Raw genomic sequence first — 16,674 nt, forward strand, 5'->3', positions numbered from 1 at the left:
ATTCTTAATGAGTAATTACATTAAAATAACTGTAATGCCTTTCTTAGCAGGATGACACCCCGTTTAAACTGTTCATATTCATTGCAACTTTCCATTTGTTCTCATTAATCTAGATTCTAACAGTAAACAAAGTGATTGTACCAGTTTGTAATGATCTCACGCTCCATCCTCATTCAGCGAGGACGTGCTTTTTACTTTTAATGCGTGTTATTTAAAAACTTTCACACAAACTGTTCTTCACAGGTTTCTTTAGTGGAATCTCTTCCTGCTGCTACAAACTCAAGCTTGTGACTGACTGAATACAGACGGCGAATTCACCAGTCAGGTTATGTGAGAGAGGTTGTTCAACAACAACAACAACAAAAAAGGCAATATCATGGACCCAAACATTAAAAGTCACAACATTTAAGATTCACAGTTCCTAAAAACAAGTTCGCTCCATTAGAGCATTTAGTGGGATGAAAACCATTTTATGAGCCTCTCGTCTTAAAAAAACCCAAAAAAACCATGCAGCTTACAGCGTATCAATCATTTCTTATAAAAGAAATGTTTATTCAAACCAAGTTGCCGGTTTAAATCGAAAGAAGTAGCAAAAGTCATGCTGTACATTGCAAATTTCTCCCTGGAGCCCAAATAAACACCAAAGAGAAATACACTAAAGAAAAAAAAAAAAAAGGGGGGGGGGGGGGGGGGGCAATGACTGTAAAACACTCCCGCCTGGATGAGGTGGAGTTGTGTTATTACTCCGTACACTGAATTAAGGCTTAGTTGACGACAATCTTTGGTTGTGAATACGTACAGGCGCTCCTGTGAGATGAATAGTGTTCGATCACGACAGCATAAAGGAGCCCGCCGTTACTAGTGTCAGAACACAGACACACACTCGCATGCTCTTATCATGATGAGATTTGAAAATCAAAGTGCAAAAAAAAAAAAACAAAACAAAACAAAAAAAAACCCAAACAAAAAACTCACTTGACGATAAAGTGAGCACTGCTTTTTTTTTTTGTTTCTTCTTTTCAATTGTGATACCTCCAAAGGGGGTTTGTAACATTTCAGCATTTCCTCTGAGAATCCTCCAAGTTTGTTTCAGTTTCCACACCTACACCTGTGAACCAGAAAACCAAGAGGCGTGGTTACAAGAAAGGAAACACTGAGCATCGCCAAAAGAATGAAGCGTGAAAACGAATAGTTTTTAATTTACAGAGCATTGGCCGGCATTAGGAACAATATCTTCAAGCGCGATGCCTTCCTCCGCTCCAAAGCTTTCTTCAAGACCCCCAGCCTGAGCTCTGAAAGCAGACGAGCAGGTCCAGTCAACTCCAGTCGAAAAAGAAATAAGTGGAATTATAAAATTATTATTGCTGTGAAACAGCAGTTTCAGCCAAATCGCCCACATCTGTAATGAACTGAAATTGTAACGAGCACAACAGGAGTCAAGCTCTTTATTGCAGGTGCAGAAATGTGGACAGACTACATTGGAATGTTGATTTGCATACATTTGATTGAGAGTTTGTTTGTTTTCCAATTGCCTCTGAAGGTTTCACCTACTTCAACTTTCTCCCACAATCAAAGACAAACGACTGTTGGGTTGATTTGTTACTTTAATGTGAGTGCTTGGCAGGTTTTAAATAAAACCTAAAGTTTCATAAAACGCCACTCTGTTGCCTTTCTGAACAAAGTGACCTCTAGAATTTACAATGTGCCAATCATGCAAATAATGACTGAAACATGTTTGTTTGAAAAAGAAATTTACATGACAGCAAAAGAACAATGATTATAATACGTGATTTAATTTCAAATAATAAATGATTAAAAGTCAAACAGTCATTTCTGTGACAGATGAAAAGTTTGATATGTCCTTCCCTCTCTCACCTCTTGGTGGTGCCGTTGCCCTTCTCTCTGGTTGCTATGTTGTTTAAGGCTGTTTCCACGAGCCTGGCAGTGTCTAGAGGACGTGGCGGGGCCTGACTGGTGGGAGCGGGTCCAGGGTTTCCCGCAGAGGGAGCAGAGGTGAAGAGGGGGTCGTCGGCGCTGCTGCCAGCGGCGCTGCTGGGCGGTAAGGTCTTCGGGAGGAGGTCGGGACGACCTGACAGCAGGGCTGAGTGGGAGGAGAGGAAACACTCTTCACATGCTGCGACACGCAGGAGGGCTGAGTGTTTTCAGATACCAGTAAACACCGGCCGTTTCCCACAAGTCAGCAGAAACCTCTCGGCACTCACCGCTGTCAACGTCCAAGTCCTCTCTGGCGTCGGAGCTGAGCTGGTGCTGGAGTGAGGGCGGCTGGCTGGTGGTGCTGGTTTGGGTGGACAGAGAAGGTCCGGCGCCGGCGGCTCTTCTCGCTGTTCCGTGCGTGACGGCGCGGCGTTTCTTTGACGGGGACGACTTCACTGAAGACAAGACGGAAGCAGTGTTCAAGAGTTCAATGAGCTCAAATGATGTGATGCTTTTATTTTGGTATCAAACAGCTTCTCCACACTTACGGGGAACCTTTCTAAAGACTGTATTGCACATGAACTTCTGAAAGCGATCGGCATAGAAACCCGGCCGGTGAACCGACACCGTGTCCTGGAGGAAAGAAGAGATTAGAAGTTACGCTCTTCAGTCTTTACTGAAGTTTGACTATGATCCAGTGAGGGACTGGAGATGTTCACAGAGATATGTGAACAATGAGAGCTTCAGCTGCAAGACAAAAAACAACAAAACACATATATATTCCAGTTTATGATTTAAAAGTTTCTTGAAATAAGTTACATTTCTCTTTGGACATCAGTAAAAAGTTGTAGTTTTATACATTATATTGTATTATTTGCAACAGAAAGTCCCCAAACTATCACTCACTGGGCATGTTTTTGAAAACAGCAGTAGTTCTGTGCGGTCTCCGTGTTTTTCCATCTCATATTTTGACATCAAATGTATGAACCTGGTGCAGTGATTGTTAATATCAGAGTTATGTTTGGAAGTTATACAAGTGAGACCAACACTGTGTTTCACACAGTCCACATCATTTCACCACTGCTAGTGTGAGAGAAGTGGAGAATTTACAAAACATGGCTATCTGCTTTAGAAATGGTTCACTGAAGTGACACAAACATGGTTGTTTAAATAGATAATTTAATAGAAAAAGTGATCTTGTGACTAGTGTAGTGAAAAAGTTAGTCTTTTAATAGAAAGGGAAAAAAAAACTGGTTGGCAGGTTACTGTCTGTGAGTGATCGTGCTGATAAGCTGCTGTACACACACACACACACACACACACACACACACACACACACACACACACACACACACACACACACACACACACACACACACACACACACACACACACACACACACACACACACACACACACACACACACACACACACACACACACACACACACACACAGAGTTTTATTCTGCATGATTTATTCACAAAGCAAGACTAGATACACTTCTAATTCCATTTGTGCTTTCATTCTTTCACTCTCTGCAGGATGCCAGCTCTATGAATTAATTTTAAGACTCAATCAGGATACAGCAGGCTGCTGCTTTAAGCACTTCATATTTCCTATGCTCTTTCGTCGTATTGGATTGTGTTACATGTTAGGTAAGTTGTACTTTGTGTTGTGGTGTCATCATAGTGGTTGTTATGCTGGACGGGTTTCTCTTACAAAATACGGTAGGTTCCGATCTGATCAGGACTTCCTGGTTAAAACAAAAGCAACAAAAACAAAAAAAGAGGAAGAGGTCACTTACTCCGTCATGAACCAGAGCTTTCCAGGAGTGTTCAAGTTTCTTCACCAATCTGAAAGAGCACAAACAACACAGACGGTTTAGGAGAAGTTACAGAGACAAACACGTAGTTTCACATACCACACTAATCACAGGAGCAAACACATCATGGAGGTAAGCTTTGGCTGAAAAGTTTAATACACTGATTCAAACTGAAGTTCATATTAAATAGCCAAACTGTTCCTTCTCTGTGCTTCAGAGACAAAAACCACTTTAAAATGATCTGTATGTATTCTAAGTTTTTTGGGGGATTTCGAGGCTCACAATAAGTGTTTGTTTGTTATCATTATGTGCATCTACAAAAAACTTGCTCAAAACAAATAGTCATTGGTACTGAAAGAAGGGTTGCTCTACGGTTTCTTAATGTACCTCATGTGAATCCTCTTCTTGAATGGCCTCTTTCACTTGTAGCCAATGAATCACACTCACTAATGTTTTTACTAACAAGCAGGACAATTTAATCTCAATTCAAGGAACTCCAGCAACTTAAAAAATGCCGACTCAAATTAGTTCGGAAAACATTTTTTTTAATACAATCTGCTGTGATTCTGAGGTTATTTGTGATTTCACCCATTTGTTTTCACGACCTGCACTCATTCTTGAAAGCAGTAGATGGAAAGTTGCATTCACCTGTAGGACTGCAGGATGTCAATGATGCCGATGTACACCAGCAGCCTCTGGTTTTTTGCATTTCGTGCAGGAATTCCTCCCGTCCTGTAAAGGAAAAAAAAAAAAAAACATTTTAAACGTCATTGTGGACGGAGGAGCTTGTTCGGGTGATGCCAGTGAGACTCGGCCTCTCACTTGTCCTCTGTGTCCAGTGATCCCACGCTCCCCGTCTCCGCCTGAATGGCCTCGATGGCTGTGCTGTACAGCGACTTCTGGCCCTGAGGCCTCCTCTGGTCCGCCGCCCCGGCTGCAGCCTCCTCGCCAGCATGCTCTCGACAGGCCTGGTCTAAGTTGTGAATGCCCACCAGAAGGCTGTAATCCATAATCTGGAAACTCTGCAACAGCTGAGAGAAGGTGGAGTAGCATAAGTCAAGTATGACGAGAACCTCAATAATAAAGGGATGTTTGGAATGTCCATCTTTTGCGATTCTCACCAAACAGTCTCTTTGGATGGTCTTGCAAACTGCATTGTACTTGTCTGCGTCCAGTATGAGCCCATCAGCCATGTCCTGCATGAAATCCAGATCTTTAAATGTGGGCACTTTCTTCTCCCTCTCTTTGGCCGAGGCCCGGCGCTTGTAGGTGGAGCCCTTCAGGTCGAACTTGAGGTGCATGCGCACAGCGCTCGGCAGCAGATTGTTCATGACCACTATGCGGATGTTTTTACCGCCGGCCTGCACGCAGTAAAGTCCGTAAAACTTTGGTAATAAGGTCCGCTTGTTCTGGTTCAGGTTCTGAGGGAGAACGGAGAAGATCAAATTTAGTGAAATAAGATCATTTAGTCACAAAAATGCCACACAATGATTTTTTTTTTTCAGGGGAGGATTTGTGGATGCGTAACATCTGATGATCGTGATTCAGGATCGGCCAGATTCTGCCAGCTCCGTCATGTGTGACCGTCCTGTCTGCATTTCTTCCACAGGTGTCATCGTGTCTCACCATGAAGTATCCGGGCAGCAGTTTTTGGAGGAATTCGGCCTCTTTGCGCTGCACGGTCTTAATGATGTACTCGTCGTCGCTGGAGACGTAGAACAGGGACCCACTGGCCCCAGAGTTTGACAGCTCGATCAGCGGCTCGTTACACAGAGAAAACTATAAAGCCGCCCCGACGCAATGGGATTAAAAAAAAAAAGAAAAGAAAAAAAAAAAAGATTCAGAGGGTTAAACACAGAAGTCTGACACAACACAGTTATTCACACTTCCCTAGTTTTTGTCAGTTACTCAATCTGTCTTCTGAGTTCACATCCCTTTCCTTTTCTACCGACGGTGAATGAAGAAGTGTACCATGTAGTCATCGGGCCGGATCCCAAACATCTCTCGGAAGTAGCGAAAGGCGATGGGGGCGTATGTTTTGAACCTGAAGTCTCCGTAGTGGTGGGCTGGAGTCAGGTTACTGCCCTCGCTGTCGGAAAAGCACAGCAGGGACACCAGATTACGCTTAATACGAGAGACGTGTGGTACATCAGGGCAGAAACTAGGCAGTAAGATATAAGGATTCATAGATCCATGCAACATAATCTGACTAATTTAACACTCACCATGGAAAAAAGATACTTTCCACCACCTCAAAGTCCTGCAGCAGCACATCTCTCTCCGGCTTTTGACTCAAGCTGCCCACCGTGTGCGTGATGCCTAACTGAATAGCATCTTTCAACGCTGATGATGTTGTCTGGAAGAAAGAGGGAAAACTTGCATTCAGCAGGAGACAAACGCAGTTTAAGCCTCAGATCTGTGTGTTTTGAGGAGACAGAATGTAAGGCCCTCACACGGCGTGTAACCATCAAAGCAACTGTAAAAGTAACTCCATGACAATAGAGGAAAAAAATTGTGTTTCAGGACGCGGTGGTCGATTCTTTACTTTTTTGTAGGTCGTCTCCCCCGTGTGATCAATTCCACGATGGCCAATAGTTTTTTTCATGGCCGGAGTCATGGTGAGAGCTGGACCCTGCGAGGATGGGGAGCAGATTATCAACACGTGGAAAGGTCACTGTAAGAGTTTGCTGCAACACGTTACACACAGGAAAGAAGAGCCGCGTCAGCACAATACTGGAAAATCACCAATTGTTGAAAGAGGGAGAGAGAAAAAAGCAATGCATGTTTCCCAGAAGTGACAGCACTTGATTACACATTTCCTGAGATTCCTCACCTCGGCAGAGCCATTTTTTCGAGTCCCAGTCGAATCTGGAGGCACAAAAACAAAAGTTATAATTAAAAAAAAAAAAACGCACACGAACAAGGTGAAAATAGCTTGGCCACTCAAAAGCGCTCATTTATTTTATTTTTGTGTAAACACAGGATGCATTAAAGTCACAGCAGACGTTCCTCACACTGAAAACAGAGTGCAGCCGAGCTTTGACACAAGCATGCAGACGCACCTCGTTCATTACCTCGGAGAGAAGAAAGCCTCCTCCAAAAGTGACTCTGCAGGTCTTTGCATGCAATGGGAGGAATTAGATAAGTATGCTATTAAAGTGAGATTACACCAGGGCCAGGCCGATGAAAGTCATGTTGCTGGGAGTCCAAAGTCAACACTGAATGGTTCTTTTTTTAATCTTTCGGGGAACAAAGTGTCGCCAACAACTGTTTTTTCTATTCTGTTTGGTTTCATTATGAGAGATGTTATCCTATAAGAGATCATTCCAGTTTGAGGAGTCCAGGTTTCGAGAGTCTCAAGCATCAGAGCATTAATAGGATGATGGAGACTTCAAATGGAAAACGCTTCAAGTGGCGGCCATATTGTATTGTTTCTCAACAGCAGGCTGACGCCTCAGAGCAGCTGTGAGCCTCAAAACACTTGAAATAATATAGAGTGGAATCAATCTGCGTGTTTTAGAAACCTTTCATCCACCTGGGTGGAGGGATGTAGGACCTGATCCCAGGTGACCCTGAGTGAAGGCAGGGTTCACAATAAACAGGTCAGCAGTCGGGCACGGACTCACACCTGCGGGGTGTTTAAAGTCATCAATTCACCTCAAATGCATGTTTTGAACTGTGGGAGGAAACCAGAGTACACACATTTCTCATCCACCCATTTATTTACTTATTCATTCTTTTAAAGCTTGTATATATTAAGATATGTATTATTTTATGTATTCAAACTTAGCAGTGTATCTTTGGTATTTTTTATAGTCGTCTTTCTGCAGCCTTTATGGTGAAGTTTACTTTGTGTTTTGACAACAATATAAATTTATGACTTGCTGTTAAAAGGGAGCTGCTGAGCAGATGCCTAGTCTTGGCCGTCTACCTCAATTTTAGGACGGGAATTTTTTACCTTTGAACTTTTTGAAGTTTATCTATGGGTGCAAGTGCAGTTAAGAACTCAAACTTTGATAGATAAAGCGACCTATCGGTCTGCCTGCACACCTATTGGATGAATTTTGCCTGTTGAATGAGATTTGCCTGTTACAATATGTTCTTCGCTCACATAATAATGAATGTTTTCATGACTTTTAGCCAAACTTTCCTGCTCCTTTAGAGCATGTGCTTTTATTGTGTCTGCATGGAGCGGAGGTGATATAAAGATGCCAGAGGAATTCATATCAGCTGCACTGAGGTATCAAGGAGTCCCGATACCACGATTTAGTGGTTTGATTACTTTCTGCTTCAGATCGACCTGTGGACGCATTGAGGATGTGAAACAATTTTTTGGATAAAGGATGACGAACTCCGGACATTCTATTTCCACCGCATAATGTTCGACACAGTTCAACAGAAGAACAGATGACCAACTCGGACATTACGAAAACACAGCGCCGAGTCAGCAATTCGGTCAAGTTTCCAACTTAAAAAAACAAGACGGCTATCCTAAGCTGTGACCTTTGTATCACAAAAGGCCAGTATGAATGAAGCTGTATACTAAACTAGGTTAACAATGCTCAGTCAACCCAAACAAAATAAAAACTGGCTTGATTCCAAGGTGTAATAGAGTCCATACAATTTACTGAAAACAAACCTGGTGACTGATTGTGCTATTCATTTACATGAAAAGATATTTTCATTAGAAAATGATGAAAGACAAATGAATATGTAAAAACTTGCAGCTGGAAACACAAGAGAAAACCTGAGTACTAAGATAACTGCAAACAAGAAAGATGAAAACTAATTCATAAACCAGAAAAGCTACAAAACTGGGACAATCATGCAAATACAGTGCTTGCACTGTGTAAAATTTAAACAACTAAATTAGCTTAAGTGTGTTCTCACACAGATCGTTTTGAGGTTAGTTGTTCATGTTGTACTAGTTTGCATTGACAGGTGTGGATGTGAATTATTGTCTGTTCTCCCTGTGATCTGTGCAGGGTGTACCGTGTATTCCCCCAATGTCAGCTGGGATCACAGTCTGAATCTGAATCTGTGGTATTTCATTCTAATTTAACATTCTGAAATGAGCATTACTAACAAAAAAGTTTTTCTTTAAGCACATTAAAATCTATATTTAAGTACTATTTCTGTGGGATAAGACCTAAAATTGACTTGAGAAAGGACTATCTCTTGATAATAAGCTTCTTTAATATGATTTTTACGAGTTACTGTTGATCTGCGTCAGTTTTTATTTCCCAGGATGTCTGGATATCAGGATAACTAATATGTGAGCTCAGTGATTAATCAAATAAAAGCTATATTTTCAATAAATACCTTATTTTGTTTTGTGAAACACAACCAATAAAGTAATAATGTGAAAAAAATGAGAGAATCCAAGATGTAATGAAGCCAATAATAGCAGGAATTTCCATTTGATACAGACAATTTGTACTTGTTTTGGTGGGTTCAGCAGCCACCAGGGTCAAGATATCAAACTAGACTGAATTTGCTGTATAATAAACATGTCAAAACTCACTGGCAGTCTGGTGTCCCTGCAGCCCCGGAGGCTCCTCGGCAGCTGTGGCCATTCAGATCCGGACACTGACGCTCCTGTCCGGGGTGAAGCTGTCACAGAGTGTCGGTGCAGACAGGTGGAGGTGGTGGTGGAGGAGGAGGAGGAGGAGGAGGAAGAGGAGGTTATAACACGGGAAAACAGGATGACTTCATGACACAAATATTAGCAGCAGCCACGTTGACTGGTGTGTTCCACCGACACACGGCCGTCCCTCCGGTCTCCCCCCGGGGCTCTGCCCTGCCCGGTCTGCAGTTAGACCGAGTTCCAGCGGTTTTCAGGAGTTTCCACACTCAAGACGGGCAGACGGAGGGGAAGGAAGCTAAAGAGCTAACCCAACTTTACCAACTTCCAGCGGGACAGTCGGGTTTAAAACCAGCGAAGAGAAACTTTACTCACCAGAAAACCTCGCGGAGGGACTCAGTGGATCTACTGAGGAGTTAAAAGTTGGTGTTTTCTCCCGAAGAAGTTTTGTTTTTCTGGGAGAAAAAAACAGACATGCAGGGAAAAGATGCGGAAGCGGCGGTGTGGAGCCCGTCTGTCCGGAAGTTCCAGTTGGATTTCATAATAAAGCACACTGTGTCACAATAAAAGCCCCAAAAGAGAGATTTAAACGACATGCTATCCAAAAATTGGATTCAGTTCCAGCAATACTCGTATATGACTGTTAGTAATTCATTTCAGGAAGTTAAAGGGATTTGTTATATACACATTTCAGTGTGGAAGAAATTTGAATCTCAGCTGTTAATCAAATAAATCTAATCTAATAAATACATTCAACAGTGGTTTCAATAATAAGGCCTGTTGTTCAAAATCTGCCCACAAGAGACTCCAATGTGGCCCAGAACGACCAAGCAAATTCTAAATATTCCCAAGGAGTTTTTTACGTTTTAAGATAGTTTTCTGAGGAGTAGCGGACACAACTCAAGCCAAGCTGAGATGTTGTCGATGCTCCCGTGAAAGCTTGCTAAAAAGAAAAGAAAAGAAAATTTGGATAAAGCTTGAAGTTACTTAACAACTGTGAAAAATGGGCTTGGCCAAATTAAACTGCAGCAGTGCAATGTAAACATATTTAAATATTTGGTGCTTCATCTCAATGCAGTGTTCGAAGGCCTTTCTCTGTATGGCTTCCATGCTCTCCCTGTGCTTTCTTCTAGTACTCTGGTTTGTTCCCACTGTTTAAAAACATGCATCAGAGGCTAGTTGGTGACTCCAGATGTCCCACAGACATGAATGCGAGTGTGTGTGACTGTCTCTCTGTACTTGTCATGTTACTTGTCCAGGATGTGACCTTCCCTCTGGGATCAGTTCAGGTGCCCTGCAACCCTGAGCTGGATGGAAGATCAGGGAATGGTTAGTTAGGAAGCTAACAAGTGTGGAAGAATAGCTCCCCTCAGTGTTTCATCACAATAACTGCACTAACATGCCAGAAGCATTTCAAAGTTTTAATTTATTCCTTGAGTAAAGATGCATTTTAGGTCACTCCAAGCCTCGTAAACCAGACCCGTCCACTCCGGACGGAGTGGGCGGGTCTGGTTTACGAGGCTAGGTCACACCAGTCCCAGTTCATATTGCACCATTACATACAGTACATGCGCATAAATGAAATACATCCCATCATTAAGAATCTTAAGAATGATACACAGATTCAAAGCTTTCATTGGATCCTCTGACTTGATCTCAAGTTATACAGATGCATGTTTTCATTTAGGAATTAAATATGCATTAAAAAAAAAACTAAAATTCAGGCATCAAAAAATGAGGTGTTTTGGGACAAGGTAGACCAAGGACCACCTTGGTCCTCAAAGTGAGAGTCCATAAGAAGCCATTACTGATTTGGAAATATGAGTTTAAAAAACAGGCATTTGTGTTGAATCATTTCAATTTGTAAAAAACTTGATGATATGAGAGGAATAAACTTTTTTGGTTCACTAATCCTCTCAAGTGTAAATTATTTGATAAGTTAAGTCACAAAGAATGAACTGAATCAACAACTGTGTCAGAGTGTAATAAACCTTCACATAATGACTATGCAGAGTTACTAACAGAGTTCAGTAAACTTTTAATCTTCGGGTTCAGAAGAGAACTGCTCATCCAAGCTGTGCAGTTTGAGTCTCACAGAGGATAAAAGCAGCTGGCTTTGTTCAGTTTTGAAACTCGGCCTGGGAGATAATTGTGTCAAAGTTTTTTGTAGCAAGTCCAGTGTAGCAGTGTTTGCCAACTAAATTGTCCTGTTTCATTCAGTATTACCTCAGTTTGGATGTCTGTGTGAGACAGGTGATAAACTTTACACACATTTGGATGAACTTACAAAACAGGATCCTTTCATTTGTATCTTTATTTCAATCACAAACAATGCAAAACGTCACAACAGTGTAATTCAAGCAGGATGCATTTAGTAAGAGTTACAACAGTGACTTATTAAACTGTATTTTAAAATTGGCAGTGAAAAACCTTGCTTAACCTGCTGATATAAAAGAAGATCTAATCATAGGACCTAAATGGGACTGCTGTCGTCCTCATGCAGCGAAACCATTAACCAAACCAGCGTGTCCTGTAGCTTTCTGAAAACCTGTGACAAAGACAAGATACAAAGACCGGAGCTTTAGAGAAGCATTATGGCTTTTCTTCTCTGTGTATATATCTCTATTTCAGTGTTTCCTGCTCTCCTAGCAGGTTTGGGAGTTGAAGGTGAATAATCTGTTGTCAACAAGGACTCCTGGGGCGGTGTAGCCCGGCATTGAGAAGTAGCCGGGATTGATGGGAAACTCGCTGAAGCAGCGCCACCGATCCTCGCCTTTGGCCTCACAGCACTCGTACACCAGGGTCATGGTGGAGTATTCAGCAGTGCAGAACATCGACAAGGCTCGTTTCCACTGTAAAAACAGAAGACACAATGATCCATTTGTTGCAGGTAGTTGTTCCAAAGTGTTTTGCAAGTCAAAATCTTATTTGAGTAAAATATGCCCTTTTAGATAAGACTTCAACAAATCACTTTTCTTATTTGTATTAGATACACTTTCCTCTTCTGTTATGTATTTTTTAATTGCTTATGTGTCATTATATACACTAAAACAACCAAAAATATTTATATTTATTATGGAATTTGTTGTGTATATTGATTTGATTAATATCACTTAAACTGCCAGGGAAAAGACTAACAGAGACTTTAAAAGTCGACCTATTCCCAAAGAATCACAACTAACTTAATCAGCTGAAATTATATTGTGTCTATGACACTTATTGCTAGAAATACAATCATGAAATGTAATTAGAAGGGAAATGTTTGCATTTGCTGCTTCATTTAACATTTAGCACCATGCACAAGGTTATAAAACACTTTGTCTGCAAAAGCGTTTGCAACTTTACAACGAATCCACAGCATGGATGTGTGTGTGCTTCCCTCTCTCAGACACTCACAGCCTGCTGGGCACAGCAGAGGATCTTGCTGTTCTCCTGCGCCGGGACTCCACTGCAGCAGAAGTTAAACCAGGACTCCATGCGGTTGATGGCGATGCCACGGCGGCGGAAGTGACTGGCGCCCGATGTTGGGAAGAAGCTGTCCGGGTATCTGGGACGACCCTGACCCTGGTGGCAAATGGCAAACAGGTTCCCAGCAGTGGGATAGGCGGGCGGGAAGGGGACGTCCGGCTCGTTGAGCGAGTACGGCTTGCTCTCTGTCGAGACATTCAGACATGAAACAGCAACAACATTTTAACACATTTGCAGGCCGAGGAGCAAAAGCGGGAAAGGCAAGGATCAAAGAAGTTACCTCCAAGGTTTGCACTGTGAAGAGTCATCAGTGCAATTACCCAGAATCCTGTGAGGCCTCCAGCTGAAGTCATGGCTGTGTGGTGTGGTTGGATGTGAGCTCTGAAAAGGAAGATTTCTCTTCAGAAAGTGTTGTGAAAGGATGCTGGAGGAGCTTATATGGCTGAGGAGCTGAGGAGGAGGAGGAGGAGGAGGAGGAAGAGGAGGAGGAGGAGGAGGAAGAGGAGGAGGAGGAAGAGGATGGGGGCAGTGTGGGAGTAAAATGCTTGAAAGTGTGCGCATGGCATGCTTGTGAGGAGAGAGGAGGAAAAATCCAGTTGGAAGTCGTCAAGATAACCATGAAATGAGTTTGTTATTTGTTGATGCTTTCAGGATGGACTAATGAAAAACTCTGCACTCAGAGGAATGATCACTCCGCTTAGACAAATCCAAAACATGATGCTGCTGAGAAAATATTCTAACTTTTGTTTTGTTTGTAGAAATCACTTTTGCTGAGTGAGCTTCTGTTTTCAAGATATTCAATATGAATCTGAAACGTAACATATTAAAAGCTTTAGTCTCTACTTTAAATCAATGTCGGTTTCATGAATTGTAAGATTTCAGAAAGGGTGCAGCTTGCAGAGTGAATAAAGCTGAAAGTGACAAGCAAACACAAAAACATGAGCTGTGTCTCAACGTTTAGTACAGTAAATCTGCACACATGGATTTTGAAATTACACAAAGATCACACAATTGCAAAATTGAAATAGCAGCAACTGTAAATGTACAAGTGTGTTCTTGTTTATCTTGATTATAAGTGATCTCGGAGCAGATATTAAGATTTGCATAAACTCCCTCTTAGGAAAACAGCAGCACCAAAAGATAACAGGTAAAAAATATTTGACATGTTTTATGACACACCAAATGAAGATATGGCAGTTTTAATAAGATTAATTGTGTTATATTTGTATGGGATTTAGAATTCCAAATCTCTTTTATTTGCCAAAGATCTGACTAATAGAGGTCCCATCATCTCACAGAGTGTTTTGTGGTATTTCCACCAAAGTCAGCAGGTTATTCATTTTCACCGAGCCTGTTTAGACTTGTAATACCACTTAACAGACAGGATGGTGAAAGAAGAGGGAATAGTTAACATGACAATAGTTGAAGTTCTTAACAAATGTATGCCATTCACAGTGTGGGTCAAAAAATGCTGTCTGGACAGTTTGGCAGAGAGAACAGGTTTGGTGTGAAGCACTTGTTTTCAAATAACTGAGTTAATGTTAAAGTCTGGGGATCCGGGTTCGAGTCCTGCTGTCATCATGAGCTCTCACATTTTCCCCACTGGATTTACCAAAAAGAAGTCAAAACTCTGAAAGCCATGCAAAGAGAGGACAGACTTCAGTTACTCGACTCATGCTGGCCATCATGCACACACACTCTCTTCAATTTAGAAAGAACCAATTCTGAGATTACATTAAGAAAATCCATCAACTGCACAAGGAGAACCTGCAGGAGAACCAGGAACCTTGTCATGAAAAGAGGACCCATTCTAACACATGAGCCCAGATGCCCGGGGCTCATATTGCTTTAACCTTCCTTTTTGCAGCAACTGAGGAGCTCCGACACATGTTGAATGTCCAAAAACATGCAATTGAGAACAAACTGTGATTCTCCTCGTAGGTGTGTCTTTCTGTGTTCATCCTGAAATTTTGAAAGTGACACCTGAGATGGGTGGACGATTTGATTTAATGTGTTTTTTAACTGCAGTGACACAAAATCTTTAAAAGTGCTAACATTTAGAGTCAGCCATGTCCTTATGGAGACAAGCTTTTCTTAAATTATCACACTTAAACATGTTTTTTTTGTGTGTATTTGTATTACCATCTTTGCTCTTTCTGGATTGTTTTGCACCCTTTCATATCATATATTTGAGTTTTCCATGAAGTTTTTCCTGAAATTTTCCACAAATAAGTGCAGTTTCATTGTTTTCTCATTTATTGCCTCCAATGGGAGAAAAAGTTAATTCATCAGTTTTCGCCCAGGATGTAATAACCATGAAACCTCCCTCATCTTATCTTTGCTGACTGACTGCCATTTTTATCAAAACCTTTCTCTTTTCTTCCCCAAAATTACGCAGACTTTACAGGAAAAAGAATCCTTTCATCCCAGTTTCCACAAATGGGATGAGTGTGAGTTTTCTTATCAGACACATTCATACTGACCTGAAATGCTGGAAATGTTGCTTCATGTTTGCTTCAAGGTGAATTCACGCAAAGCACGAGAAAAGGATGGATTTGCTGGAAAGAAGTGAAGAACTTTCTTTGCTGTTTTTGACTCCCTGAAAACAAAACAAAAAAACACACCAATAATTTCTGCTCTCTGCATTGTGCCGTGAAGAAAGCTTTTGGTAGCTGTGGCCAAAAATAAAAATACTTTTGTATTTGTTTAAAGTACATGTATATTTCACTAGGTTTAAGTTAGTGAAATGAAATCATGAATGAGACTTGGTGAATATTTGTATGTTTTGTGTTGGTGTGATTTTAAAGGTGCATGCGGGAGCGTGCGTGACGTCACATCCTCTCAAATTCTCACCAAGAAATACAAATTCCCGAACAGGCACTGCAACTTTCAAGTGACAATTTAGCGCTGTCAGTGGTACTTGCAATGAATATGTCATGGCACATTCTACATATCATTGAATATTTGTAACATTTATGGTGGAAAATAAGTATTTTTAAAGTTGAAAAACTCCTTAATGCACCTTTAAGCATTATTATATCAACTTATTTACTTACTTACTTAGTGCTCCAGCGAGGGTCAGGGTATCCCGTCCCAGTGTGTTGAGCCGACCAGATGAACCAGATTTTGCCAGTGCTGGCGATCTTGTGCCAGCTGCTCTGCATCCTCCACAGCAACCCCGTGTTGTTGGAGGTCGCCCGCAACGACGTCGAGCCATCGGGTCCGGGGTTTCCCTTCATGGTCATCTCCAGCCCGCGGCCTTTGGGTCAAACTGGAGAATGGCTCGTGTCGGATGTTCTGGGGTTAGACGAAGGACGTGGCCGAGCCAACGGGTGCGGCGTTGTGCGACCAAGGAAGATGCTCGGGGCTGGCCTGTGCGGGCTCCAAGCACTTGATTGGAAACTCGCTGGGACCACCTGATGTTCTCGATGGTTCTCAGAGCCCTGCTATCAAAACCATCGATTCCAGAGTGTCGTTCAGCGGCGACGTTTCTGAGCCATAAAGCAGGATGGAGAGTATGGCTAATTTGTAAATCCGGAGCTTCGTCTTGCGTGAGATGGTCTGGTGCCGCCAGAGTGGTTTCCAGAGAGACTGCAGAGCAGATGCTGCCAGGGCTCGTCTGCGACCAATCTCTGGTTTTAGGTCCCCGCTGTCTGTCACCATGGACCCCAGGTAAACAAAGTTCTTGACAGGCTCTACGATGTCGCTCCCAATTTGCATGGGAGGTGGATCTGGTCCGTCACCGACGTGCATGAACTTGGTTTTAGTCCAGCTCACTTGGAGGCCGAGCTGTGCTGCCTCCTCACTGTAAATGCCCAGAGCGTCTCTCAGCTGACTGTAGGTCGTGCTGAGCAGGATGGTAT

General features: G+C 42.2%; 2 protein-coding genes across 2 annotated transcripts; both read right to left on the reverse strand.

The window, feature by feature from the left end:
• Positions 1 to 993: 993 nt before the first annotated feature.
• LOC115409466 (phosphatidylinositol 4-phosphate 5-kinase type-1 alpha-like) lies at positions 994 to 9,857 on the reverse strand. Its single transcript, XM_030120670.1, has 16 exons — positions 9,719 to 9,857; positions 9,284 to 9,372; positions 6,593 to 6,627; positions 6,305 to 6,391; positions 5,985 to 6,115; positions 5,731 to 5,848; positions 5,386 to 5,538; positions 4,881 to 5,180; positions 4,582 to 4,790; positions 4,408 to 4,491; positions 3,742 to 3,790; positions 2,484 to 2,568; positions 2,223 to 2,390; positions 1,876 to 2,101; positions 1,205 to 1,292; positions 994 to 1,108 (listed from the first exon to the last, which is right to left on the reverse strand). Exons 2-16 carry the CDS (start codon positions 9,333 to 9,335, stop codon positions 1,103 to 1,105), a joined length of 1,791 nt encoding a protein of 596 aa, XP_029976530.1. The 5' UTR covers positions 9,336 to 9,372; positions 9,719 to 9,857; the 3' UTR covers positions 994 to 1,102.
• Positions 9,858 to 11,988: 2,131 nt separating this feature from the next.
• ecm1a (extracellular matrix protein 1a) lies at positions 11,989 to 13,166 on the reverse strand. Its single transcript, XM_030121020.1, has 3 exons — positions 13,092 to 13,166; positions 12,740 to 12,996; positions 11,989 to 12,195 (listed from the first exon to the last, which is right to left on the reverse strand). Exons 1-3 carry the CDS (start codon positions 13,162 to 13,164, stop codon positions 11,989 to 11,991), a joined length of 537 nt encoding a protein of 178 aa, XP_029976880.1. The 5' UTR covers positions 13,165 to 13,166.
• Between the last annotated feature and the right edge of the window lie 3,508 nt (positions 13,167 to 16,674).

The sequence above is a fragment of the Salarias fasciatus genome, chromosome 22 (genome assembly GCF_902148845.1).
Source record: "Salarias fasciatus chromosome 22, fSalaFa1.1, whole genome shotgun sequence".
Taxonomy (NCBI): Eukaryota; Metazoa; Chordata; class Actinopteri; order Blenniiformes; family Blenniidae; genus Salarias; species Salarias fasciatus.